We start from the raw sequence: 13,430 nt of genomic DNA on the forward strand, positions 1-13,430 counted from the left end.
GGTGCTGCGGGACACACATATTGACACTTTTCTCTTCCCGTATTGATGAGTGTTAGCCTTGAGTGGGCCTGTTCTCGTCTTGATTTTCCCTTCCGTCCCATTTATGGCTGGGTAAACAAAGTTTGGTCAATAACATGTTGTTTATCTTCTCCTTCGCTTATGTCCCTTCTTCAATGCCTTATATCTACGGCTCTTACTCAAGCGTCCAACATAGAGTTTACTGTCATTTAGCATTGGATATGTTCTAATAAACATGTTGGCGATGATATTGTCTCTAAATCTGGATCATGTATAGTGACGTTCAGTGGAGGTTTCAGAGGTTTTTTCAATGTGTTTTTTTTCAGCAACATATTTGCGCCTGTTAGTTTCTGTTTGTAAGTGCAGATTTCTTGGTGTCACTGTGTCAGTGTGGCTATCTTTTAATTTGCATCCAGCTGCCTTGTCAAAGCTCCCCTCTAATTATAGCAGAAATATATGCAGCGACCCACTTCCTAATGAGTCCCTTTCTCCTCGACCAGCCACATTCTTTGAGGAAAACCCTAACAATGATGTACCTCCCTGTGTGTCTGTGTGTAATATAAACAATGAATCCTTTTACCAACAATTTACTGCAAGATACATTTTTTCATAATGGTTTTTATGGTGCATCATACATTAATATATTTCGTCACGCTCACTTTCTTTTACTCGTTCACAGTACATTTCTGCTGACTGGTATTACTCAAACACCCGAGTTGTAATGTATAAGTTTGGAAATGATTGTTATAAAATAGATGGCCTTTTTTCATGTTGGAAGATTTGCACAGATCTGTCTTACATAATCTGTTCTGTTTAGAAGAGTAGAAGCAGCAACACATTCTTGTTGTGATGTATTTTAAGTCAAAATACTGTATAATTATTTGGCTTAAAAAAAGGCTATTATAGTAAATTTGAGTCAAAGTCTGCGTCTTCTGGATGTTTTGTTAGTGACCATTAAATGCAACAATGGTGGTTATTGAAAAGACCAATACTTTGTCATATTTTTAATTGTAATAAGATTTTCAATTTGTTTGTAACTTTTGCCTTAACAAAACATTCCATCAGCATTAATTACATGTGTTGACTAGCATTCTTGAAATCCAGTTCGAGGGTCACCTGAAATCAATCCACGGACTGCAAATGGCCCGCAACCCTCAGTTTGGAAACCCAGAATTTAAAGCACAGCCTATGTTATGTTTTGGATAAATAATTCTGTTTTACTGCCTAGTCTTGAGAGATTCACAGTGACCTACTTTAGTTTTGAACTGCTGCTTTTCTAGCTTCCTGTAGCAACTAACTGTGCTACAATGCTAATTCTAAAGTACATTCATATTGGACAAAGTGGAGATTCAGTGTTAGGTTCTTTATCTTAGTAGTTCTATAACTACTGAATTATTTTTCAAATTCTATTGATGTTGGCAGGAAAACCTGGTCTTAAACTTTTACTTTTAGTGTGAAATTGTTTGGCTAGTTAAAACTTTACATGTGTTTTTTTTTTTTTTAAATCTAAATTTTTTTTGTTTTAATAACTTTTTTTTCCCACGTTCCCCTTCACACCAGTTTATAAACACTGGTCACTTCAGTAACCCACGGCGATAGTAGTGGCAGCATTTTTAAGTTATTTTTTTTCGTAGAATTTTATTCAGATTATTTTTTGTAAGGTTGTGTGGACAATTATTCCCTCTGGTTTTGGATGCTGTGAAGCCAGAAGGATTTTTGCTCTCATTTGAGATTTCAAACAGCCAGTGTTACGTGTAACCGTAGCAACAAGATGTTGGTTTTAACTCTGAGCAGCTGATTACCATTTCAAAAGCTCAAACAACACCTGAACTATGGCCTAAAGAATCCAAGAGGAGTTGAAAAGACGGCTTCACGGACACAGAGCAGGACAGTAGATCGTAATGATTAAATCCCTGATTCTGTCTCTCTACCTGGAAACCGGGGAGAGATTCCAAGAGCAGCAAAAGCAAAAGAGGTGGATTAGCTGATGGTGTCATTCAGCAACAGTGTCTTCAGTCAGAGGCCTCTTCAGATTCGTTGCGAGACTGACTGCCACAACTCAACTTGGATGACATGATTTACAACAATGTTTAATTTCCCTTTGAAAGAAAATAGTTTTAAATTGAACCAAAAGCAACAATTATTGATTTGCTACACCCTCCACACTTCACTTTTATGAAATTGTTAAATATTAACAGTACAGTTGTACCTGGCATTCAGACCTCTAACTTTTCCATATTTTGTCTTATTATAGTTTAATTGTATTCACAGTAATAAATCTTAAAAGTGTGGTGTGCATCTGTATTCAGCCCCATGAGCTTGTTAAACCATTTTTTCACTCCAAATACAGCTGCAGGTCTTTGAATTATGTTGGATTTTTTTTTTTTTTTTTGTTCATTGCTTGCAAAATTCAAGTAATTAAAAGGTTTCGTTGAGCATAAGCTAAATAAAAACAATCTCTTCCATTTTTGCTTACAGAAAATGTTTACAATTTTATTCATCTCAGCAAACAATCCGCAGATCATAACGCACAAAGACAGGAATGTTAACGTGGAAGTCAAAGAGATTAGCACTGGTGCTACAAATCCTCTCTCTTTGCGTTTGTGGATTTCAGCTGGAAGAAATGTCGAGATTGCATTTTTTTTTTTTTCAAAGCTATTATCCATCCGGGCAGGTAAAGAGAAAAGCACGATTCTTTGTTTTCCACACACGTTCAAACAAAGTGCTCCAAAACTGTCACTCACACCTGCCAGAAATCCTCCTTGTGGGGATAAAAACGTATGTAAACACGGCCCGCCGTATGGATTTCTGCCTATAGAAGTGTCCTTTAGCTTTGCGCTTTACCTGAGCCTCACTGTGTGGCGGAGATACAGCTGTGGGAATATGCAAAATGTCCCACAGACGAGCCGCAACCAACCCGCTCGGACACATTTTTCAAACGAGGAACTGTTTTAAAACTCAGTGTGAGGAGAGAAACTCGGCTGGGCGGAGAGGTTTTCACTCTAAACAATGAAACGTGTTTAGTTTCTCTGGGCCTGGAAATCATTTCAGTTTTCTGGGTTGGTCTGGTTTTTTTCCACCTGCCTCCTCTGTTTGTGTGTTCAGGTGAAGGATGTGATGAAGGATGTGATGGCGGGCCTACAGCAGACCAACAGTGAGAAGATTCTGCTGAGCTGGGTTCGTCAGAACACACGGCAATACCCTCAGGTATGACGCTTCACGTTTCAGTCGCTGGTTGAAACGCCATTATAGTGTGTAAAAATCCTGTTTGAGAAGAGAATGGTATAATCCAAGCTACTTTAGTAAGTGTGAAAATCAAAATTAATTATTTCAAAAAGATTTAAAGCTTAAAAAAAATGCTAACTTTGACTGCAACTTTTTCTTTTCTTTTCTTTTTTTTTTAAGTGCCACAAAATCAGTCATCTTAGGCCACAAAAATAATTTAAAAAAACACAATAGAGTCCCGAAAACACTGATTTTAACTTTATGGCTTTTAATGACATCATAGGTTTATATCACAATCCTCCACATTCAAAGCACTTGTTTGGCTCTGCTTTAGCTAGCTGTCAGGGTGCAGCTAAGTGATAAAGATAATACCACGTTACCACCATGCTGAAACGACAGCGTCTGATATTCTGATGATAAATCACAACAACTTCTCAGTGTCAGTTTTAGTTCACGTTCAACCTTCCCTCCGTACCTCCTGAAGATCCCGCCCCGACTCTCATCCAGTCTGAAGGAACCCTTATTGGATCCTCCGGTTTGACTGTAGCATAATGTGCGACGGCAGCAACCTTCCTGCTTCTTTTCTGCTGCTTCTCACGCAGCATCAATCTACATAGAGCTGGACTTGGACAGCTTTATTGGGCCTCATGTGCAATTCATTTGTAGCCTCTCAGCTCATATATATTCACTCCGTACAGACTCTATCAACACAGTCGTCAATTCAGCAGCACACTAAGCTTAACGTTATTGTGAGAGAGGCTGTGTGTCATGTTCCTTTGAGTCATTTTTTAATTTAATGGCTGTGGTTCGCCAACAGTTGGTTATAGTAACTGTGTGCCGAGTCGGTTCTGGACTCTAATAAAGACATAAATATACATAGAGTCTCTAAGTTAAGTTTCTAAATCTACCACAAAGTTGATATCTATTTTAAAGCACTAGTTTGGATGCTACAGTTTTCACATTATATGTAAAATGTAATGCCACAATATGTAATAAAGTAATGAAATCAGACTTACAAATTTAATAAAAAACACATTGAGTAATAATTGATGCAAAATGCAATAGATTTTTTTTTAAAAGCACAGCTCAACATTTATTCTGTCTGTGAAAACACAAAAGGGTGGACTTTATGCCTTTTAACATTCTGTCTGGCTGAAAAGCTGCTGAGCATAATGAACACTCCTCTTTGCCTTTCGGAGCATTTTAAAAGCTTTGTATCCTCTTTTTGCTTCATGCATTCAAAAGCTCTGCCTGTCATCAACTGAACGAGTCCCTGCACTTCAGGGCCGGAGTTTCAGCTGTGGGTTTAGCGGCTCGCAGTCGCACTCCGCCTCTTTAGTTTTTATATTGTCTCTGTCCTCAGGTGAATGTGGTTAACTTCTCCAGTAGCTGGAATGATGGATTGGCCTTCAACGCCCTCATCCACAGCCACAGGTGCAGTACAACGACATGTTTGTGTTAGAGAGCTGAGAAGGAAAAAAGACAAACATTGTATAAGGGTGGAAAAAAAAATAAAACAGACAAGTAAATGCTGAGTTTGATGAACAATGTTGAGAATGTCTCTTTATCTCTAGAATATCTCTAAAATATCTCCCAGGCTCTTGTAATTCAAAACTAAGACAAGAAATGATCCTTACTGCATAGTAGTTTGAGTTGGGGCAAGGTCAAAATTTACTACAATTCATTTTCTCTTGTTTCATTAACCAAACGGCTTAAAGGTGGAGTATTATGTAAAATAGATTATTTTTTTCTTTAGCTTTACATTGTGTTATAATGTTATTCCCTCAGCAAAAACACACCTGGAGTGTTGCCTTCATTCTTTCATGCATGTTTGAGAAATCCTCTAGTCTCCCGTGGCAACTATTCATCTGCTGAGCTCATTAAATGAGCTACTTCTCAGTGCAACGCTGGTAAAAAAAACATTGTCAAAGGGTTAATAGAGGAGCCGTATTATGATGACTTCCTGTAGGCGGAGTGATGGAAAGAGCAGGAGCTTCTTAAAGAGACAGAGGCCCAATTTCAAGGCATTAAAATACAAAGTCAAATTTCTTTTAAGTCACATTTGACATATGCAGCATTTTTATAACAACTGACAGTAACCTCATCACTTGACTGTGTGGAAATTGAAGGTAGGATTTTTTTCAAGTTGTTAATTTTAAGGTTTTTTTCTACACTTACAAGCAGTGATAATTAGATAAACTAAAAAAGTTTAAAAACCCGGAGCTCGACATGCAATCCCAAACATTCCCTCTGCCATCTCACCAGGCCGGAGCTGTTCGATTGGAGCGCGGTGGAGACGAAGACGTCGGCGATCGACAGGCTGGAGCACGCCTTCAGTAAGGCCGAGCAGCACCTGGGCATCGAGAGACTCCTGGACCCCGAAGGTAACCGGCGAGCACATCCACTGACATCACCGATAACGGTAGAAAAGATTAAAAAAACAAAAAACAAGGTTTCACCAAACTCGGGGCTTGTTTTGAAGTGGACACGACAGTGAGGTGAAAAGAAAAAAAACAACAAACACACACCAGGACATCAGATCCATCTATCTTTGCCAGAGTCCCCTAGTTCAATTTGCTCTGTTAATCAAAACTGTCAGGCAGGGATAAAGAGAATAACACTAACCATTTCCTCTTTCTCTTCCGTCCCACTGTTTTCATCCGTCTTGTTTTCTTTGGCATTTCCATCTCATTATGTGTTCATTTGGCTGCTCTGCCTCAGATACACCGTGATCTGTCTCTTTCACTTACACCCCTGGTTGACTTGCATGTCCACAGGCTCTTTGCCACCTTTCTTGAGCAAGTGCTCCTTTATACCTGGAGCCTTCTGCTTTAAAAAAATAAAGGGAAAAATAAAAATCCCTCGTCAGACTTAATTCGACTGCAAGTCTTGGTACAAGCTGGCTGACTGACACATACTCAATGCTGTGGAAGATAATAAGCAGTCTAAACAATGGCCTGCAGTGAATCATGAGAAAAATGGAGGGGGGGGGGGGAACTGACTGAAACGGCTGAAGGACGGTCTAAATTATGCAGCCTGTAAGAATGCTCAGTGGTGGGCATATGCTCAGATTGTTTTTAAGCTCCATCTTCACAGTTGTTTACTTTCTTTAAGGCGTTTTTTGCTCATTATGACATGAACAAGCGATTTTGTTTCATTCGATCTTTTGATTTAGACTAAAGCAAATATTCCGTGGGATCACTTTAGTGGAGTTGAGTTTATTTGCATTATGCATTTTAGCAACGAAGAGTTTCATGCTGTAAAAACAGTTATGAAACGGCAACAAACATTACCTTCCGTCATCAAAATCCTCAAGAATAATCATCAAATATATTTAAAATTAAGGCTCCCAAACAATTGGGAACTCAGTGTTTCGGCAGTTTTTTAGTTTTCTGGAAGTTTGTTCCATATCAGTGGAGGATAGTAATTTAATGTCTTTTTTAAAAATCAACAGAAAGGATCACCATTCTGTTACAACACTATGAGGCTGTTTGTTTCACAACAGACCAGAGTTAATATAAGACTAGTGAAATAACAAAAACTGAAACTGAGAAAACTTAAATAAAAAGGGTAATTGGAACTATATTGTGTGTGCTTATAAAACTAACAAACATACTGAAATCAGAGATATGATATCCTTCATCTTCATGTTTATAAATCTACTTGTTAGCCTTTGAATTGATGTGAAATTTAGTATTTTTTCGCAACAAGCAAGCATTTTATATCAATTGTTGGCAAGTTACAGTACTCCATATTCCTCCTGGAGGCTCTAATGCTAGTCCAAAAAATGATGACAGCAAAAGTTGGGAGAAAACACCAGAGTCAGTCATTGTTTAACAATAATTGAAGTCATTACCCAATCGATGCATACATAATCACAATACTTTGACCTTTTTTGAATCGAAAAAGCTAAAACTGTAAATAACATTTAATAACTAATCAAATTTAGCAAACGCATTTCTAAAACTAATTAAAACTATCTGAATTAGACAAATAAAAAGTCACAGCGAAATAAAACTACACTACAATGAAAAATCCAAACTAATATAGCACTGCAACACAAGCTAACTCTTTTACCTTTTTGCTAACAAAATAATGCTAACTTTACAAGATTAATGGATGGAGCCCAACTGGTTTCCAAATCCTGTTGCAACCAGAACAATTTCCAATATCTTTAATATTTCTCTTAAATATTAAAGATATTTAATATCTTTAATATTAAAGATATTAATATCTTTAAGTTTGTTCCATATCAGTGGAACAAACTGATCTCAGCAACCAACATGTTGCTGAGAGCTTCCAGATAGCTCTCAGCAACATGTTGGGGAGAGGGAGAGGAGAAATCTTTGGATTTGTCACATTTAGAGTGATTTTTTATTCTTTTGTCTTAACTTATTGCGCTCCGTAGACGTGGCAGTCTCGCACCCCGACAAGAAGAGCATCATCATGTACGTGACGTCGCTCTTCCGGGTTCTCCCCCAAAGCATTTCCATGGAGGCCATCCAGGAAGTAGAGTTGCTGCCGTCGGCGACCACGGCCGGCGTCTCCCGCGTGACAACGGAGGAACACTATCAGATCCAGACCCAGCAGCGCTTCTCTCAGCAGGTTGGAAACCCGCGTTTACACACACTCAGTGTGTCGTGTCTGATTGCATTTGTGGGGCAAAACGTCCTGAAAATATTCTGTGGACGGATGAGACAAACGTAGAAGTTGTTGTCCTGTTACATTTGGTGTGAAACATGCCATTTCAGGAAAAGAAAATCTTAAAAAAAACAACAACAACAACAACAAAAAACATTTGACAACTAGTTGATGGTCAAAGATTTATTTTGTGATCTGAAAGTGTAATTGATGTGAAGGTAATTCAAAGACATCTCTGTGAAGAAGCGCTAGTTGCTATGGGGATTCACATCTTTCCACAAGACAGTTGAATAGAAATAAAAAAAAGTTAGACCAAAGAAACATTCAATGTGCAAAAACTGCAAAATCTTTTTTTTTTAAACAAAAAAAAAACATGTTGATCCATCTGGTTGTCACAGTTGCAAATTCTTCTGTGTCAACAGGATTGAATGCTGATGGGTTAAAGGGGCATTTCACTTCTAGCTTTAAACTAAAATGATGTTAGAGCTGAAATTTCATGGAAGTGAGTTGTTTTTGCTGTGTGCACTCAGGGCTGACACACTTTTCATCTTGCCAATCACTCTCATACCTCAAGGCATTTCTTCTGTCATGTTTCTGGACAGTGGCAGGAAGCTGGAGTACCAGGAGTTAACCCCTGAATACACAGGGAGAACATGCAGCCTCATGCAGAAAGAACCCAGGCCTTGAATCCATCCTGCAGCCCCAATTTGAAAGTGTTGATTCAAATCTACAGCTGAATTTGACTAGGCCATTATAATACAAACATGATGTGTTGATTTAAATGAGTCATTCTCAAACCTTTTTTAAGCAGCTTCTGTATTAGTAAAAGCCAAGATTTTCGATTTCTGCAGAAAACAGGATAGCTAAATATTTAGCTAAATTAAATATGTAGATTTGTGTCTAAATATTTAGGTTACCAGTTAAATATTTGGTTTGCTAGCTAAATATGCAGGTCCAATTAAATATTTAGCTTAGAAGCAATATTTATCTTGCCTGGAATATTAAAATAAAAGCTGGGTTTTGTGTGTCTCTATATAAACTTCTGAGTCTTTTCAGTCATTGCTCAAGTGATGCTTTTTTATATCAATTCTTTTTTATCAACATATCCAACATGTTAGTTGAAGACGTAGGTAACGCCAGAATCTACGTAGACATGGAGTCAGAACACTTCCTGTTCATGTTTAATTCACTCTTAACATTTAGAGAAGCTGAAAAAGTTTAAGACTTTCTTTTTATTCCTTTGTGTCATGATTTGTGGTTTGTGGTGGTGAGAACGAACGCTGACGACCCAGGTTGTGATGAAGATGATGAATTTAATGATGAATGTAGCTCAAAGCAGTCCAGATCAGGCAGCACGGCAGAGACGTTGGCACACAGCTAAATACCAGTAGCAACTGACAAAAGACTGATTACGGAGAAAGGTAGCCTCAGGACTATCCAGTTCAACTGAGAACTAGACACACCTGGGAAACAATTAGGGAGCAGACAGGACAACACAGAGACTCAGGATCACAATAAACACAGAAAAAAAACAAAAATAAACACAGAAAACTCAAATCCTAAAGCTATGAAAGAGAAAATGATCTGTATCACATTGAAGCAAATTATTTCAACACCAGATGGAAAAATATCCGACTTTCCAGAAGCTCATCAAAGTAAGGCCTCTGGAAATGGATCGAAGCTGAAGGTGATCCAACTAAATCTAGTATTAAATAGAATGAATCTATGGCAAACGTTTTCATCTTAATTGTTTGCATCAGAACAGTAAAATCATAGTTTAGAAACAGTTGAAATCTCACAGCTAAGCTCCAGTTGAGCGCTGGTTAATTTTCCCCTCTGCACTTCTTCTCTTAAGCAGTTTCTGTCTGAAGTTGACATCAGTGTTTTTGTGCAATTCATCTTTCCGACTGTAGGGGCTCATTAGCTTTACATCCCCAGTCTTATTTAGTTCGCAAATAAGTTACACCACACTCAGGCTCACAAACGAGTTCAAATCTCAGTGAGATCACATTACATTTGGAGTTTTAATGCGACAAAACATGCACAGACCCCTGTACCTTGCCGCGCTTTTACAGCGGCGCTTTAATTTTGTGTCGACCTTAATTGCCAACCATCTGTACGTTGGTTCAGTCATCCGTTTTTGCAGCCAGGATTTCAGGTAGCGGTCTCAGCGGTGGGGAGGTTACCAGATGTTCCCCCCCGCTCGCCGTAATTTCCTCCAGCTCGCTCCGAGGAACAGGCGGTGAGCTGAAGGAACGGGCTTCAACCGGCATCCAAACACATGGCCTCAGAAATGAAAACCGACGTGCGATCCGAAACAGAACCAGATATTAAAATGCTGTAAGAGAGAGAGAGAGAAATCTGCTCCCACAAGTGACATCTGCTCTCACCTTTCAAGCTCAGTTAGGCAGAGGTCAGTGGCCAATCACAGCAGATTGGGGTGAAATTACTGGAATAACTGTGCTGATAATATCCTCTCACTGCAGCAGCCGCATCAGACTCACTACATGAGAGCAGAAAGAATAAACCTGCAGAGTCGCTAACAGGATGGGAAAAGATGTGAATCTGAAACGTTTAGCTTTCGAAGGGAAGCTGGATGATGAGGATTATGAAGAGTGAGCTGAAGGCAAAAACCCCCCCCAAAAACTACAGAAAACAAGCAAGACGACAATAAAATAAGAGATACAGACGGTGAAAAAAGGTCCTGACAGCTGCTGTTATCTCCCTCCTCCATCATCTGTCACCAACAACAGCACTTCTACCACTTCCTCACATTAATATTATACTAACACCACCTGAGGCTCAGCAGGGTGAAAGACCTTAACTTTTCATGAAGGAATATATGAAAAATAACTCGATTGAAACTTGGAGATGATTACCTAAAGCTGGTGAAATGCACCAAATCACACACACACGCGCACACACACACACACACACACACACACACACACACACACACACACACACACGCACACACACACACACACACTCCGATCCATCCATCTGACGCCCGGGGCAGGTAGAGAGGAAAACGAAAGCTTGATGTTATTTTCAGGGGAACATTTGATCCGGGGTTAGCTGCTCTCTAGCTGCTTCCTCATTGGGCTGAGTGAAATTCCTGGAAAGAACAGGTGAGGAAGGTTTCCACCAGAAAACCTGCTAAGCCTGGTGGTTGAGTGTGAGGGCAGTCGTTCATCCAGCAGCCCGTCATATTTTTGAGTTTAAAGAATGTCTATATACGACAGGACATTTGAAAATACCACTTGATGATTATGTGGTATTGAGAGATTTGAAGATTAATACCTGAACACCAACTATAAAATGCAAAGATTTTAAAAGGATGTAAAGTAAAAAATAATAAAGAAAGCAATGCTAAGTCTGGTGGGGGCAGAAGTAAAGCCTGGTGGCCCGCCAGGCTTATAGTAGACTGGGGGAAACCCTGGGAAATGCACAGAAATGTGAGATGATGGTGAATCTGGAGGTAGAAGATACAGATAAACAGGTGGAAAGTGACAAATTCATGTTTTTTAGTGTGTGATGGAAAGTTTCAAAAAACAAAACCTGTTACAGAAGAGCTGAGACTGAAACGGGAGAGACTGGTTCAGATGAAATCAGATTCATGTTAGAATGTCCCAGTCAAAGGTGCTTCTACATTTATTAATGTCTCCTCTATAGCTTGTAGTTCATTTGTTTAAAAATAAAATAAAAACAAAGAGATACAGACAGAGAGAGAGACTTCACTACGTTGTGCTGGTCTAATCTCACAAAATCCCAGTAAAGATCACCGAAGTTTATGGTTGTGAGTGAAAAAAAAAAAAGTTGTTGCAGGATTCTGTTTTTGTTCAGTCCAGATAAGAGCTGACATCTGCACAGTTTGACTCCAGCAGAAATGTGAAGGTCTGAACCAAACATGCCCTCTTAGTACTGGGCAGAAGTTTTCCACTGATGGAACTTATAGATTTTTCTCTTTTATTTATTTTTTTTTATTTTATGTTGTTGTTCTTCAGATTTTCTGAAAGTCCAGAACCTGATTGCTGTCAAGATGTATTTACCAAGCAAGTAAACACTGACATATAATTTATCCAAGTATAAAATTGCCTCTAATTGTATGCACTTAGTTACCAACAACAGTCTGTTACATAATTTGTTCCATTATTGCGTTTATAAAACATGGTTTGACAGAGAGATGTTTTTACTGGAACAAGTAGATAAATGGTGTTGAGCCAAAGGCTAAAACTTTCTGTTCAATTTGTCCTCCATTTATTTATTTATTTTTTAAGCAAAACACATTTTTGTTTTTATTTATCTGGTTTCTGAAGTTCCTTTAGCGGGACACACTGCAACATGAAGCATGTCAAAACATTTAACCTTTTCTATGATTCAAGAAAAACAACATAAAAGGCAACAGAAGAGATTTTTAGGCCATATTTGTCCATTTTAGGGACAAATGTGTGTTCTAATTTATAGCTGAATGTTATCTAAAATGACTAAAATAGTAATGCTCACTTAAAGTCTTCAAATAGAGTTAGCACGTGTATGGAGAACAGAAGAGAACCAAGCAGTGGTTCCTGTGGAACACCTAATTATATTTAATCCACTGACGCTAACAAATCCTCACTGTCCAACTCATGATGGTGTGATGGATGATCTGTCGGTGAGGATCAGTGGAACTGTTGTGGGGTGTGTTTTCTTTTCTCATTATTTGTCCCAGCGGTGGCTCAGCAACTTTTACGCTTTTCCGACACCTCAAAGTGTCGAGTCAGCGCGTAGAAAGCAGGAAACTGACTGAGGTGGCACTTTGAACACGGCCTCATGGTCATTTCTCAGCAAAAACCCGCCGAGCAAATCCGTAACTATAAATGCATTTAGACTTTGGGAACAGTTCTGAATAAGCTAAACCCTGACCACGCTCCATGTCGTGTATAAAACACAATTTTCTTCTTTTTTTTGTGGTTTAAAAAAATGGCAGAGTGACTGAGGGCGAAACGTAAGAGTCACTGTATGAGTTACTTCCAATTTAAGGAAGTAAAAAAGGTTCTGAAGAAGAGCTTCACTTGCTTTGACTGTGCCACTGTTCCCATGATATAACACTGTGTCTCTGTCTGTACCTGTCTGCACTGTCTGCCTCTAAAGCTGGGTTTCCATCCAGAGATATTCTCAAAAATGTGAAAGACCTGCTGCACCGTACTGTTAAAGAAAAAAAGAGTCCATGATAAATAATTTTCCATCTTTTATTACTGCATTTTTTAGAAGTCAGACCCTGGTAAGCCTTTTGTTTTGCATACGCATGGCAGAGTTTTAGCTTGAATCAGTCTTTTATTTTATGGACATGTTTATTCCCATTTTAATCTTCAATTAACAACCAATTTATTTTTTTTATTTCAACCTATTAAATCACAGGAAAAGCTAATAAATTGATTTAATTCACTAGCATTTTCAGACAAAAGTCAGTAAATGTCACATCAAACCAAACTGGTTCAAATAATTCAGGCACAACCTTCCAGTTTTACTTGACTTAAATCGTCCCTGTTTGTTTCTGAACGTCC

The 13,430-nt window shown here is 38.6% G+C and overlaps 1 protein-coding gene across 5 annotated transcripts in view; it reads left to right on the forward strand.

The window, feature by feature from the left end:
* The window catches only part of dmd (dystrophin), a 217,626-nt gene that overhangs the window by 105,972 nt on the left and 98,224 nt on the right, over window positions 1-13,430 (forward strand). For all 5 annotated transcript variants that reach the window (XM_014998044.2, XM_088014614.1, XM_088014602.1 and 2 more), the window contains exons 6-9: window positions 3,124-3,225; window positions 4,607-4,677; window positions 5,509-5,627; window positions 7,652-7,848. In XM_014998044.2, the coding sequence (XP_014853530.2) occupies window positions 3,124-3,225; window positions 4,607-4,677; window positions 5,509-5,627; window positions 7,652-7,848 (489 nt within the window). The remainder of the gene's footprint in view (window positions 1-3,123; window positions 3,226-4,606; window positions 4,678-5,508; window positions 5,628-7,651; window positions 7,849-13,430) is intronic.

The sequence above is a fragment of the Poecilia mexicana genome, unplaced genomic scaffold (assembly GCF_051168715.1).
Source record: "Poecilia mexicana isolate PSO_F unplaced genomic scaffold, ASM5116871v1 scaffold_2, whole genome shotgun sequence".
NCBI lineage: Eukaryota > Metazoa > Chordata > Actinopteri > Cyprinodontiformes > Poeciliidae > Poecilia > Poecilia mexicana.